The following is a 16,267-nucleotide window of genomic DNA, read 5'->3' on the forward strand; positions in this document are numbered from 1 at the left end:
CTTCAGGCTGTGACTCCTTTTCTCTGTCCCTCTGGTGTGGTGTAGGGTGGGTTGGGGTGGAGGTTCCTCAGTGACATGGAGGTGAGCCAGGAGGTAATAATAAGAATAAGAGTAATAATAATGGTACTTGTTAAAGTGCTTACTATCTGCCAAGCAAGATAATCGGGTGGACACAGAGGGCTCACAGTCTTAATCCCCATTTTGCGGATGAGGTAACTGAGGCACTGAGAAGTTAAGTCACTTGCCCAAGTTCACACAGCAGGTACGTGGTGGAGCCGGGATTAGAACTCAGAACCTCTGACTCTCAGGCCCGTACTCTTTCCACTCTGCCATGCTGCTTCTGTAAGGTACAGGAGGACCAATCAATCAATCAATCAATCGTATTTATTGAGCGCTTACTGTGTGCAGAGCACTGTACTAAGCGCTTGGGAAGTGCAAGTTGGCAACATATCATCGTCATCATCATCAATCGTATTTATTGAGCGCTTACTGTGTGCAGAGCACTGTACTAAGCGCTTGGGAAGTGCAAGTTGGCAACATATAGAGACAGTCCCTACCCAACAGTGGGCTCACAGTCTAAAAGGGGGAGACAGAGAACAAAACCAAACATACTAACAAAATAAAATAAATAGAATAGATATGTACAAGTAACATAAATAAATAAATAGAGTAATAAATATGTACAAGCATATATACATATGCCATAGGCCTTGGAAGCTATGATGTGAGGGACAGCAGGCACTGGGATGGATGATGTGGCTGTTGTGTGGGGAGAGAGTTAGGCACATTGCTGGCAGTACACAGGGCATTTTGGGAGCAGGGAACCATGATGGGTATGTGGCAGGCACCAGGAGAAGTCACACAGTCATCTTGGCTCTTATTGGTTCGTTTTCCTTTTTTTATAAACTCTGCTGCACTAATCAATCAATCAATCAATCATATTTATTGAGCGCTTACTGTATGCAGAGCAGGGAAGTACAAGCTGGCAACATATAGAGACAGTCCCTACCCAATAGTGGGCTCACAGTCTAGAAGGGGGAGACAGAGAACAAAACCAAACATACTAAGCCATTTGTTGATGCTCGTGAACTGACTAGCTCAGTAGAAAGAGCCCGGGCTTTGGAGTCAGAGGTCATGGGTTCAAATCCCGGCTCCGCCACTTATCAGCTGTGTGACTCTGGGCAAGTCACTTAACTTCTCAGTTCCCTCATCTGTAAAATGGGGATTAAAACTGTGAGCCCCACGTGGGACAACCTGATCACCTCCTATCCCCCCCAGTGCTTAGAACAGTGCTTTGCACATAGTAAGCGCTTAACAAATGCCGTCATTATCTATTTATTATTATTGTCTGTGATTATGCCTTGGTATTTGACGTTAAGTATGGCCCACAGCTAGTTGTGGTGATGGAACTGCTTTACAAGTCAGAGTAGTTCTATAGTATTTCTTAAGCACTTACTATGTACCTTCATCATCAATCATATTTATTGAGCGCTTACTGTGTGCAGAGCACTGTACTAAGCGCTTGGGAAGTACAAGTTGGCAACATATAGAGACAGGCCCTACCCAACAGTGGGCTCACAGTCTAAGTGTCGGGCTAGATACAGGCTAATCACTTGTCCCCTGTGGGGCTCAAAGTCTCAGTCTCCATTTTACAGATGAGGTAACTGAGGCACAGAGAAGTGAAGTGACTTGCCCAAAGTCACGAAGCAGACAAACGGTGGAGCCGAGATGAGAATCCAGGTCCTTCTGACCCCGAGATCCGTGCTGCTTCTTTTAGGCTGTGCTGCTTCTCAAAGAAGCAGCAGTGTTAAGGTTAAACATTACAACTGCTCTGTAAACCCTCATCTTGGGTGGACCCCACACTCCGTCAGAATGCCAAAGGACAGCCTAGCCTTCTTGATGGGGTTTGCTATCAATTCGTGTAGTCGTCTGTCATTTGATATTGTGTTGCCTAGGTAGAAGAATTCAGTGATAGCATTCTGCTGTGACCATTGACTGACTGACTTATTTGAAACTAGCACACACAACAGCAGAAGGCAGAAAGAAATGGAGATGACACCCAGCCAAAGCAAAGGAGTTAAATCGAAGACAGGGGCAAAGGCAGAGACACTGGATGAGCGGTATTTTCGATTGCCCTAAGCAAAACATTTGTTGAGTGTTGCCGTTAGGAAGGTGACCTATTTTAAAGTACTTTTTACCACTCTAGCATTAGAGGTTAGTACAGTGCTCTTCTGCACACAAAGTGCTCAGTAAATATGATCGATTGGTAGGGGTTGAAGCCACTAGGTAATTTCCTATTTATCTTTACCCATTCATAGCTAGCATTTCGCCTCCCTTTTCCTCTGCTCCTCCTCCCCTCCCCATCGCCCCTGCTCCCTCGCTCTGCTCTATCTCCTCTCCACCCTACAGCACTTGTGTATATTTGTACATATTTATTCTATTTATTAATGCTTTGTATATATCTGTAATTCTATTTTTTTCGATGTTATTGATGTTATTGTTTTGTTGTCTGTCTCCCCCTTCTAAACTGTGAGCCCGTTGTTGGGTAGGGATTGTCTCTTATCTATTGCCAAATTGTACTTTCCAAGCGCTTAGTACAGTGCGGTGCACACAGTAAGCGCTCAATAAATATGATTGAATGAATGAATCTGTGGCTGGAGAACGATGGCTCTGTGCAGGGTTTGTCGCTTATAGGTGGGTCTTCGTAGAGGCTAATGGTCAGTCTGTAGCATTTGGCTAATTCAGAGAAGCAGCATGACATAGTGGATAGAGCACAGGCCTGGGTGTCAGAAGGTCATGGGTTCTAATCCTGACTCCTCCACTTGTCTGCTGTGTGACCTTGGGCAAGTGACTTCACTTCCCTGTGCCTCAGTTACCTCATCTGTAAAAAATGGCGATGGGACTGTGAGCCCCATGTGGGGCAGGGAATGTGTCCAACCTGTTTAGTTTATATCGACCCCAGCACTTAGTACAGTGTCTGGCACATTGTAAGGCACTTAACATATACCACTATTATTATTGTTCTTAAAAAACACATTTATAATCAAATGTCTGCATTCTTATTGTATCATACTCTCCCGAATGCTTAGTACAATGCTCTGTACACAGTAAGCACCCTGTAAATATTACTGTATTGTGCTTTAAAAATGGTTTGTAGAGGAACTCTTTTATGAGTGCCGCAAGTACTCTTAACAATGTTCTTAGACTTTTGAGTAGGAGGAGGGTTGGAATCATATCGTGGCTCGGTGGAAAGAGCCCGGGCTTTGGAGTCAGAGGTCATGGGTTCAAATCCCGACTCTGCCAACGGTCAGCTGTGTGACCTTGGGCAACTCACTTAACTTCTCTGTGCCTCAGTTACCTCATCTGTAAAATGGGGATTAAAACTGTAAGCCCCCCGTGGGACAATCTGATCACCCTACAGGGTGATCACCCTCCCCAGTGCTTAGAACAGTGCTTTGCACGTAGTAAGCGCTTAACAAATACCATCATCATATTGACACCAGCTTTTAGCTTTCATGTTGCTTAAGCCTGGCTGCAATGATTGAGTCACCCTGCTCTACTCAGTGAGCAGTGGGGAAACTGCTAGACTGTGAGCCCACTGTTGGGTAGGGACTGTCTCTATATGTTGCCAACTTGTACTTCCCAAGCGCTTAGTACAGTGCTCTGCACACAGTTAGTGCTCAGTAAATACGATTGATTGATTGATTGAAATAATCAGACAAGGCCCATGTAATTCTGACTTGGACATCATAACCTGGGGCCTTTAATATCTGCAGACCTTGGTAGATATTGCAACACAGAAAGAAACTTTACCATTTTCCATGGCTCTTTGGTGGTGATGGCATTAAATGATGCTATTATGGACTTCTCTTCACTTACAGACAGTTCAAATATAGAATAATAATAATAATAATAGCTTATCACATATGTTCATTCATTCACTTGTATTTATTGAGCACTAACTGTGTGCAGAGCACTGTACTAAGTGCTTAGGAGAGTACAATATAGCAGGAAACAGACACAGCCCTGTCCACAAAGAGCTTACAGTCTAGAGGGGGAGACAGACATTGATATAAATACATCATAAATCATAAATTGCCCAGAACTTAGTACAGTGCCTGGGACATAGTAAGCGCTTAACAAATGCCATCAATATTATTATTATAAATAAATTATATACTATGTACCAAGCAATGTACTAATTGCTGGGGTAAATACAAGATAATCAGGTTGGACATAGTCCCTGACCCACATGGGAATAACAGGCCTTGTAGGAGGGAGAAAAGGTATTGAATCCCCATTTTGCAGATGAGGGAACTGAGACACAGAGAAGTGAAATGATTCACCCAAGGTCACACAGCAGACAAATAGCAGAACTGGAATTAAAACTCAGATCCTCTGACTCCCGGGCCTGTGTACTTTGCACTAGTCCATACTGCTTCTCAATTCTTTGGGTATTTACTTAATATAAGAAAATATTATGAATAATAACAGAAGTAAAAGTAGCATATATCTTTAGCTTTGAGACACGTTGTTACCAGAAATACCCACTCTTGTTTTATCTAAATATCTTTCTTAAATTTGATGTAGTTCTTAAGGCTAATTAGGTAATGTTTATAAAGTGTTATGGTCTTTAAAGAGCTGTGTTAGTGCTAAGTAGTATTAATTCTTTATTATGTTGGAGGTACTATTTAATGAATAAAAACGGATATTTTGATTCTTAATCAGTAGGAAAGGGATTGCCTGTTGTTACTTAAGGATCTGAGGTAGATCCTTTGTTGAATTGACAGGTTCAGTCAGATAAAGCAGTGCCAAAAGAGATTTTCAGGGTTTTGTGTTTCTTTTTGTTTTAATCATGACATTTAGGTAGGAAAGGTTGGGTGGTGAGATGTTGGCTGGAAACAGTATTGCTCCTTGAGTTCTCCAAAAAGTGGATGGAAGATGGATATAAGGCGTTACCCCATACTTTGTCCAGTTAGATAACTCTTGTACTTCTTTGATTTGTGCCCTATTTGTAGTTAAGGGAGGCTAGTCAGGGAGTCAGTTTTCTGTCTGGGATTTCCTCAGATGTGCTGTTTCCTTTAGAATAGGTTAGAACAATTATACTAATTGCCCCTTCAATTCTTCTGATTGTCAGATGTTCACCTCAGGATACTTCCTAGATGGGTGAAACAAACTGACTGTTATTAGCACACAGGATTCTCACTTTGAGAAAACATGGTAGGACAGCTGTTCTGTGAGCCGTCAAAACAATTAAACAGTATCCGATTTCATGCCAGATGCCTAAATGATGCCAGCATGTGCTTTAATCTCCTTAAGGAAATTTAAGGTATGGTGAATCCCAGATTTTTAATAATGAAGGCACTAGGAGATGATAGAATCAGGAAGAGAAAAGCTGTCGTGTATTTAAAGGATGCCATTTTTGTCAGAAAGTTTTAATTTTTTTTTAGCCTTATTCTTTGATTGACTTAGTAAAGTAAGTCCTTACTCATGGTTTTCCAGGTCAGTTTGTGTGCCCTTTCTACAAATATAGAAAAAAGCAACCTAAAATATTTCCAAATTATTTTTGAAATTGAGGCAAAGTATTTGAAGTTTTTCTTTGTCCTTATCATCATGAGCAACTAATGCGTACAGAGAACTGTAGAGTTCTTGGGGGAACTCTAGTCTCTTTAAGAGTAGTCTCTTAAAGAGTGGATGCTAAGATGTTTTGCAATCCTATTATTCTTTACTATTTGTTGTTTCTGAACAAAGAAGCTTAAGTAGGGTGGTCATTTGGTGTGGTTCTGTGAGCCTTCAAGTACAACTAGAAAGAAAGTAGCCATTGCATCATGGGTGCTACACTGCAAGGATATTGGCAGTCTTCCAGAGTTAGCCAGATTTGGAATTGGCATCATAGCACTAAGCAAAATCAAGTTTGCTAATAATGGATCACTCTCAAAGACAGGTATGGAGTAAACCTTCTTTTAGAGATATCTGCCCTCTCTAGAGTGACATCATTCAAGCATTGGACTTGCATCAGATGGTTTTCGAGCCTCCCAAACCTGCCCAAGGACACAAAATGACCGACTGATGATTCTGCGCCAGCTTGTGTAGTAAAATTGCTCTGTTCTGTCATAAAAAAACATGGGTCTCAACACTAATGGATAGTGACAGAGAAAGAAAAAAATCTACAAAGATCTGGACAGACTTGTGGCAGGCTGATCATCATGAGAAATTGCAGTGTAAGAGAGGGCAGTAATGCGGAAACATAGGGAAAAATAGTCATTACACCCCAGGGGGTTAGAAAGTAAAGAGTAATGGTTGTCCGTGAAAGCCAGTGTACCAAGCATTTGCCTGAATCACCAACACCGTCTTCCGCTTAAAATGTACGAGAAAAAGAATTGTGGCAGACCCTAAGGTATGACACTGGTGGCAGAATACCTTTCCAGTGACATAGAAAACCTTCAACCTCAACAGGTCAAGAGCATCACTGAACATCTTTTGAGGCAGTAATCCAGGTACATGTTGATGACAGTGCATTAAAGCCATATCAGTCACTGATATTTATTGAGTGCTTACTGTGTGCAGAACGCGTTTGGGGGAGTGCAGTACAACAGAATTGGTGGTCACGTTCCCTGCCCTCAACAGTCTATGTAAGAACTCACACAGCTAATTATGGGCCACTTCCCCAAGGTTCTGGAACGTGTTGGGAACTGACAATACACCTGTGCAGGGAACATGTCTACCAACTCTGTTGTATTGCAAGTGCTTAGTAGAGTGCTTTACTCACAGTAAGCACTCAATAAATAACATTGATTGATTGAAGAGAACAGAGCACCAGTCTTCCACAGGAAAGCCCGGCAGACAACCAAATATTTTCACTGGCGATACCAAGCCTAACACTATTACTGTATTCTGTATTTAGACAATCCCCTACAGTGCACACATAAAGTAGTACAAAAAGAAAAAAACAACAACAAAGGAGGGTAAATATGTCCTCTGGGAGGCTGAGAAGATATATTGTCTGTACCACTGAACCTCTTTCCAAACTGAAGGTCTACGAAACTGGGATATCTCCTTGGCCAGGAATTCTGGTCCTCCCCAAGAGGCAAGTCAGGTATTTGAGCAGTTTCTTAACATCACCTACAAACCACACTCAGAATCAGTGGTAAGGCAGATCCAGCAACACCGAGGCAATGCCCACAGCAACTCAGTTTCATTGAACAGGGCATATAAGAATGGATGATGAGATTTCCAAGTAGTGAGGCTAGTAAAGTAAAATAAGCCCTGATTGGTGTTTCTGGTATTTCTTAAGTGCTTATGATGTGCCAAGCAGCGACCATGTGGTACATGGGGATTACATTTTAAGTTAAAGGCAGAGATAGCAATGGATTGAAGAGCACCTCAATCAATCAGTGGCACTTATTGAGTGCTTAACTGTGTGCAGAGCACTGTTCTAAGTGCTTGGGAGCGTGCAGTATAACCGAGTTGGTAGAGTTGTTCCCTAACCACAGTGACCTGCACAGTATAGAGGAGAACACCTGTACCAACTCAGTTATTTTGTACTCTCCCAAGTGCTTAATACAGTGCTCTGCATACAGTAAGCCCTCAGTAAATACTACTCATTCATTCATTTAATCATATGTATTGAGCACTTACTGTGTGCTAAGCACTTTACTAAGCACTTGGGAGAGTGCAATATAACAACAGACACATTCCTGTCCAAAATGAGCTCGCAGTCTAGAGGGGGAGACAGACATTAATATAAATAAGTAAATAGATAAATTACAGATATATACAAAGGGGAGGGAGGATGAATGAAGGGGCAACTAAGAGGGGTGCAGAAGGGAGTAGAAGAGCAGAGGAGGGCTTAGGGAAGGATTCTTGGAGGAGATGTGATTGCTTGATTGATTAACAGCAATAAGCAACAGGGTCTAACCAACCAAGAAGACAATATTAAGACAAGTAAATAAATACATGTGGGAGAGGGATACCTTTGTCTCCTCACTGGTCCAGGCAAACAGTCCTTAGTTACAAACCAACACAGCCTCTCATGGGTTCAGTAGGTTCCACTGAGTGGGCATTGGTCCTTGGTGGTCAATCCAGAGCCCTAGATTTAAGGGGCCTCTGAACCAAGTGTGATTCAGTCTCTGCCCACCACCAGCCTGGCAGGGAATAGGGCTTCCAGCCTGTCATTGTGGGCAGGTTTGTGTCTTTTTGTTGTTATATTTACTCTCCCAAATGCTTAGTGGAGTGCTTTGCACACAGTAAGTGCTCAATAAATACGATTGATTGAATGAATGAATGCAAGGTCCTATAGCACTGAGGGAGGTCACAGCCACAAGCTTCCCAAGTTTGAAAAGAATGCTTTCTCCATTTGTCTTTCTTTGACAGAAGGCATCTGCAAGCAGGGAGAACAAGACAAACATTTCTGCCATCAACCCAAACAAAGTAGCATGTCAGCCAGCCCGATTGTCGGGAAACAACTGCAACGTGTAGACCAGTCTGGTATGCTGAAGTCCAGAGAGGAGTGACTTGGAAGACTAGGTGACCAGTAGTTAGGTTACAGCATAGTATCAGGAGTTGCAGGTGGCAAATGCATCAGCAAAATAGACAGTCTGTATATACATTTACATCTTTTGGAATGGATGGGCAATAGATATACATAGACTCTTTCCACCATATGTACATATGAGCGTCTAAGATTGCCTCGGAATCATCATATTCAAATACGAAGGCACATATGTGTGCTTGCTTTCTCCCTCTCCCCTTGTTTCTTTCTCTGTCTCTCTTTATATATACTATATATATAATAAATATACATCAGTGTATTTAAGTTGCCTGATACTGCTTAAATGTGCACCTGCACTGCGTTAAGGAATCACGTATTCAATTCAGATAACTGCAGGTGTGTGTGTGTGTGTTTGGCATTTTGCATGTTCAAATAAACAGCCTAAGTAAATTGGCAAATTTGTTTTAGGTCATTAAGTAGATTATGTACATCAAAATACATTTAAGGTGTGTGGAGAATGCATTGCATCTCAGTCTGAACATGTTTAGTGCAATTTATAGCTAACTTTCAGAGCAAAAGAGACCACTAACTTTGCATGACATTTGTAAATACCCATATTGCTGCCCACGGTACCACCTTTAATGAGTCCATGCTGTGACACCAACCCTCTAACCACCCCAGCACCCAACACACACACTCTCTCAGGTTCCTTCCGTTGACCCTCTCTGCAGAATCTCTTCACCCTTTTACAGCATCCTTCCTGATGAATTTGAAAAGCTCGATCTGAATCACAGTCAAAATGGAAGGCAAAGGAGACCAAGTTCAATAACTGAGCTTTATACAGGAAGTGAGCTTAATAGATGTGTTTCTCCATGTTATTAACAATAATAATAATAATGATAATTGTTAAGTGCTTAGTATATTTCAGGCACCGTACTAAGCTCTGTACCTGACCCGACCCCTACGGGGCTTACAGTCTAAGAAGGAAGAAGTGGTATTGAATTCCCATTTTACAGATGAGGACTCTGAGATCGAAAGAAGTGAAGCGACTTGCCCAAGGTCACATAGCAGACAAGTGGCAGTACTGGGATTAGAACCCAGTACTTCTGACTCTCATGCCTGTGCTCTGTTCATTAGACCACACTTCTTCAAATACCCCTGTGTGCTGGAGACTATTGAAGAGGTAAGGAGAAGGACCTGCAAAGCCCACTTATGACACTTTTAGGGACTTTGGAATTTTACCATATCCCCTGAAATTTAAACATTTTGCAAGTCTTGTGTCTGGAGAGTTGTAGGGAAAGGTTATGCTTGTTAGGTTCTCTGTGTAATTAATTTAGGGCTGTTGCATTGTACTCTCTTCCAGGTACTGAATTTAGTTCTCTGCATACCGCAAGCACTCAATAAGTACCACTGATTGAGTAAATAAATTGAAAGAAAAGAAGGGAGAGCTAAGGATTATTAACTGGGTAACTTGGACTACTGGAGTCATAGCCTGCCTGAAGTCCAGTATCTCACTCCATGCTCAAAATGTTCATGTGCAAAATTTCCTTTGATCAAGCAGTGTAGCTTAGTGGCTAGAGCACAGGCTTGGGAGTCAGAAGGACTTGTGTTCTAATCCCAGCTCCGCTACTTGTCTGCTGCATGACCTTGGGCAAGTCACTTAACTTCTCTGTAAAATGGGGATGAAGACTGCAAGCCCCAGGTGGGACAGGGACTGTGTAACACACAGTAACATATAACTGGTGTGTTATATCCACACCAGTGCTTATAACAGTGAGTGACACATAGTAAGCACTTAACAAATACCATTATTATTATCATTATTATTATTAAGTGGGCTTTTGATCTTTCTTTTTCTTTTAATGTACTGACAGCCCAAAATGTTACAAGCCTGCCCGACTGCCCTCCCTTTTCTCCACCGCTTCATCCCTCCCTAGCCAATCTTATTCCTCCTAGCTTAGGTACCATCCACTGTTTTTTAAATGTCTTCTCAGATCCCCCTCCCTCCCATCCCCACTCAACTCCTCCTCGAGGTGGCTCTCCTTGAAGACCCATAAGTATGGAGGGTCAGTCTTATTAGAAAAAAGGGTAGGATGGGCACTATTTCTGGTAATTAGTCCAGAGAACAGGTTGTGTAAGCCACTGGGTAGGAGCAAAGCTGCAAGCTGCCATTGGGGTGCTATGAGAGAGGGCAGCTAGACTGGCATTAGATACCAAAATCTAAGAGAGAGACAACTTAGAGACTCACCAGCGTGCATGTGCTAACATCCTCCTTCATTCCCTACTAATCTCTAACATCCTCCTTCATTCCCTACTAATCTCGGACACCTAGTTCAGATCTCGGAGTGGTGGCAGTGACTGCAAGAATATTCGTCCTTTCCTCCTCATGCGGAAGCAAGAACCAGCTATATATTTGGGTTTTAGGGCCGGGCCTGCATTTCAAAAAGAGAAAATTTGCTGGGACTACTAATCAAAATAACTTATCCAGTGACCTTATTCTAAATAGAAGCCTTCTTGACATTTTCTGACTGTTCTTAAGTTACATGTTCTCTGTCTCTGCTTTTTCCTGTGTAGGAAAACTCAGCACAGTTCCCTGGACCAGAGCTCTCCCCCACAAAGTGGAGTGTCCGCCACCTACAATCACCCCGTGCTGGGAATGTATGACTCCAAAGATGACTTTCCTCTTAGAAAAACAGGTTGGTCATGGATACATTTGTTATCTTCTGGCACAGTGCAAAAATAGCTTTGTGACATTTATTAACTCAGTCGTCTTCTACCAGTCTTGCACATGACATCACCCAAATGATCCATCTTTACCGTGTTAATGATTGAGAGAGGAAATACATAGCTGGTTCCTACATTTAGACCATAATTTCTTTATGCGAGCCAAATTTTATTTTTAAAATGATGAACTTATGTGGAAAAGAGATTATTTTCGTGTGTCCTGTGCAACACAAGGTGCAACACTCAACTGAAAATAGTGCCTGGAGGTACTGCTTCTTTGTTAGCCTGTATTGTAATTACATAGCCTGTAAGTATGGTAAAATTGATTGTATTAACACAGTAAGACTATAGGGTGGGTATCAGAATCTCCTGCTTATGGGTTAAGAATTTCCACTCAGCATCTTTCCTGCTCCTACCATTTTGGAGAAGAAAATCAAAGAGGCACAGCTCAGGGAAGATTCAGGGAGGAGCTGCTCAGGTTGGGGTGAAACTTGGCCTTCCCCATTGCCCATGGAGTGTCTCACACTAGTTGTACGAGAGGGAATACCTCTGGCCTGGAGCACCCTCCCTCCTCAAATCCAATAGACAATTACTCTCCCTCACTTCAAAGCCTTAATGAAGGCACATCTCCTCCAAGAGGCCTTTCCTGACTAAGCCCCCCCTTTCCTCTGCTCCCACTTCCTTCTGCATCACCCTGACTTGCTCCCTTTATTCTTCCCCACTCCCAGCCCCACAGCCCTTATGTACATATCTGTAATTTATGTATTTTTATTAATGTCTGTCTCCCCTCCTCTCGACCGTGAGCTTGTTGCGGGCAGGGAATGTGTCTGTTTATTGTTATAATATATTCTCCCAAGCACTTAGTACGGTGCTCTGCACACAGTAAGATCTCAATAAATACGATTGAATGGATGAATGATGGAATTGGGAGGGGGCGCAGAGAGATACCAGTAGAACCAGATTCCTTAGTGCTAGTTCTTTCACTGAGTCTTTTTTTTAAAAGGCATTTATTAAGCGCTTACTATGTGCAGAGCACTGTTCTAAGCACTGGGGAGGTTACAAGGTGATCAGGTTGTCCCATGGGGGGCTCACAGTCTTCATCCCCATTTTACAGATGAGGCAACTGAGGCCCAGAGAAGTTAAGTGACTTGCCCAAAGTCACACAGCTGACATTTGGTGGAGCCAGAATTTGAACCCATGACCTCTGACTCCAAAGCCCGTGCTCTTTCCACTGAGCCACGCTGCTTCTCCGTCCTTTTCCCCAACCTGTGCTCCGATGGGTCTGTGGAAGTTTCTTCCACTACTGCAGCTCCCGCCACCATTCATTCAATCATATTTATTGAGGGCTTACCACAGAGCATCAGAAAGAATCAATCAATCAATCAATCGTATTTATTGAGCACTTACTGTGTGCAGAGCATTGTACTAAGCGCTTGGGAAGTACAAGATGGCAACATATAGAGACAGTCCCTACCCAGCAGTGGTCTCATAGTCTAAAAGGGGGAGACAGAGAACAAAACCAAACATACTAACAGAATAAAATAAATAGAATAGATATGTACAAGTAAAATAAATAAATGAATAAATAGAGTAATAAATATGTACAGACATATATACATATATACAGGTGCTGTGGGGAAGGGAAGGAGGTAAGATAGACTAGTATCGATGAGGCACTTCTGGGTTACTGCAGGCAATTATATGACTAGTGATCTTTCTAGACTGCAGTTCTTATGTATTAGCACTGAATTTGTAAATCCCTTTTTGTTCATTTCATTTTTTTGCAAGGACCATATGGTTGCATTTTGTTTCTAGGATCGTCTTGCACATGTGGCTTGCAAACATCTAGTCCCACTTGGATATTGGTGTATATCCAGTGCATACACTGAGCCATCTGTACCCTTGTGTTATAACTTTGATTTTCTGCCTTCGGGGAAAGAAATATTCCCATATATTAGGCCGCCCCCTCATTTGTTTTATTGGGGGATAAAAAATGATTTTGTTCATTAAAGAATAACTATGTACATTATTTTGGAAAGCTTAGAATAAAGACTTAAAACCACATCTATTGATCAAATTATGAACTCTTGCCATTGCTGTATATTTGGTAAAAACTTGAATGTAAATTCATGGATTGCATCTCATGATTAAATTTCCGGAAGCCCAATTGTGGTTTTACTTCAGGGCTTGAGAGAGAGGGTCTTGCACATGCTGTATATCTAGGTGGGGCCTAGTGGATAGAGCACAAGCCTGGGAGTCAGAAGGACCTGAGTTCTAATCCTGGATCTGCCACTTGTTTACTTTGTGACCTTGGGCAAGTCACTTCACTTCCCTGTGCCTCATTTCCCTCATCTGTAAAATGGCAGTTAGACTGTGAGCCCCAAGTGGGACATGGACTGTATACAACCTGATTAGCAACTAGCTTGTATCTGCCCCAGTACTTAGTACAGTGCCTGGCACATAGTAAGCACATCACAAATACCATAAAAACACAAACAAACAAAAAAGACTGGAACAGGTACTCTCAAAGGCAGTGGCACTTAGGGTGCAAATAATTAAAATTGTTTTTACGGTCAATTCCTGTCTCAGAGTCTGAGAAGAAAAATTGTCTTCCCTGCCTTAGTGTGCAATAAATGACAACTATAAGGCACAACAGCAATGGGCTATAGTGTTTTTTTGGTGGGGTTAGCTCATATGGTAGCTTCGAGTGTGAGGTACTTTAGATTTACCAGCTGGGATGTGTTGCTGGCAAAACTAGATTAGCTTCAATTAAAAAAAAAAACCTGACATAAGTCAAATATGTCATTTTTCAAAATGTCTATCTCTAAGGAACCTTCTTCCCCTTGGTATTGTTTTCTTCTGTGAGTTTTGACTTTGAAGATTCTAAGCTGCTGTGCCTTCCTGATTTTCCTCCCCCTTCCCCCGTACACATGTTCTGTGTTGTGTGAAATTCTCCTGCTCATTGATGGTTTAATGTCTTTATTATAGCTGGAATGTTCTTTCAGATGCATATATGTAAATCATTCTTCATGCATAAGCATTTGGATTTGTGCTTTTTAGAAAAGAAAATATCAACATCAGAGTATTTCATGCAAAGTGTGGGTAATAAATTATTATGACAGCTGGCAGCTGTTCTCTACATGCAGAAACTCTATGCAGCATATTTTTGTCAACTAGGTTAAATATATAAGTTAAAGAACTGTGCTCTTTCTAAAGAAGGCTTTTCTAAACTAGATTACATCTTTCAAATGACATTTGAAACCCAAAAAAATTCAGTCTTTGAGTAGTCGACTTAATAGGCAAATTAGCATATCAAAAATTGACTTTCAGACACTGCAACTTAATCTCAGTTTTTAGGGATGATGACACTAATTTTCTGGTAATGTCTCCTAATTTGAATATAAATTCTATTAAAAATTTGGATTTGCCTGGTTTACAAATCAGGCTACTTTCAGCTCTTGTTGACTTCCCCTTTCAGAATATTGAATTGTGAATCCTCTCCCCAGAATGAGTAGTAACAATTTTGGACAATCCGCAGTGTGCTGAGCAATGTTTAGAACATATGGGAGGTACGGGATGTAAGCAGAAATATGAAAGTAAATAAGTACCTCTAAGAGCTTTAATTCTTCTAGAGTGAGGCATAGGTTTTCCCCAGTAATTAACTAATGAGTTAAAAAAACTCCTTCAGCTGAATGTTATTCAATGTAAAGGTATATATAAATAAATGCCCCCTGCATATTTTGAGGCTTGGTACTGGAAAACCACATATTTAACTCAAATAATTTGTTCAGAAAAATAAATCTCATAGTATATGAGTAGAAAAGTTAATTGCAATCAGCAATGAGAATAGACTTTGAATGGGAGGTTATTGGTGTCATGATTAACCTGGAAAGAAATGTGAATGCATGAAAACCAGCCAGCTCTATGCAAAATTAAGTTTCTAAAAGATTGTTGCTTAAGCAATGATAATATTTATGTAGATACATAAGTAATCCCACCTTGGCTGTGTGCCCCGCAAGACTCCTCTGTTTTGATCACAGGACCTGGTATTTAGTGCATATTGCTACAAATTTATTCTGTGTTTCTAGAAATGTGGTACGCAATGGATCCAAAATGGGTTTGCATTTTCTTCTTTCACTTTGCAACAAGACCTTTATTAGATATAGCAAAATAGCATTCTGAAGAGTTTCCGAGACTTTTTAGTTGCACGGAGAAGAGTCATTACAAACACGGGAAAGACCACAGTGGGCCTCATCACAATAAATAACTTCTTTCATGTTTAGAAAAACAGCATTCATTCTAGCACCTAAAAATAGGCATCCTTAGTCATCTAACTTCACATTGGTACATTCACTTTTCCAAGTTTTACTCCATTTGATTCTTTTTTTTAATTGAGAAATCGTCATTCTTCAATCAGTCAGTAGTATTCGTTAAATGACTACTGTGTGCAAGGTGTTAAGTATGTATTCGGTGCTTGTTTCCCCACTCCTCGAGAACCTCCAGGATTGCCCATACACCTCCGCACCAAACAGAAACTCTTTACCAAGGCTTTGAAGCACTCGAACACCTTGCCCTCTCATACCTAGCACCCTGATTTCCTAATACAACCCAGCCCGCACACTTGGCTCCCATAAATGCCAACTTACTCACTGTATCTCGATCTTGTCTACTTCGCCACCAACCTTTTGCTCACATTCTGCCTCTGGCCTGGAACTCTCTCCCCCTTCGCATCTGACAGACGATCACTCTCCCTACTTTCAAGGCCTTAGTAAAATAACATCTCCTCTGAGAGACCTTCCCCCACTAACCCCTCATTTCCTCTTATCCCACTTCCTCCTCTATTGTCCTTGCACTTGGATTGGCACCCTTTATTCACCTCTTCCTCAGCCCCACAGCACTTGTATACAGATCCATAATTTATAATTTATTTATATTAATGTCTGTCTCCCCATCTAGACTGTAAGCCTGTTGTGGGCAGAGAACATGTATTGTACTCTCCCAAGTGCTTAGTACAGTGCTCTGCATACAGTAAGCCCTCAATAAATCCCATTG

The 16,267-nt window shown here is 41.5% G+C and overlaps 1 protein-coding gene across 6 annotated transcripts in view; it reads left to right on the forward strand.

Moving 5' to 3' along the window:
• Positions 1–16,267, forward strand: part of HDAC4 (histone deacetylase 4) — a 510,642-nt gene that overhangs the window by 350,623 nt on the left and 143,752 nt on the right. For all 6 annotated transcript variants that reach the window (XM_038748724.1, XM_038748726.1, XM_038748725.1 and 3 more), the window contains one exon: positions 11,066–11,187. In XM_038748724.1, the coding sequence (XP_038604652.1) occupies positions 11,066–11,187 (122 nt within the window). The remainder of the gene's footprint in view (positions 1–11,065; positions 11,188–16,267) is intronic.

This window comes from Tachyglossus aculeatus, chromosome 7 (assembly GCF_015852505.1).
Source record: "Tachyglossus aculeatus isolate mTacAcu1 chromosome 7, mTacAcu1.pri, whole genome shotgun sequence".
Taxonomy (NCBI): domain Eukaryota; kingdom Metazoa; phylum Chordata; class Mammalia; order Monotremata; family Tachyglossidae; genus Tachyglossus; species Tachyglossus aculeatus.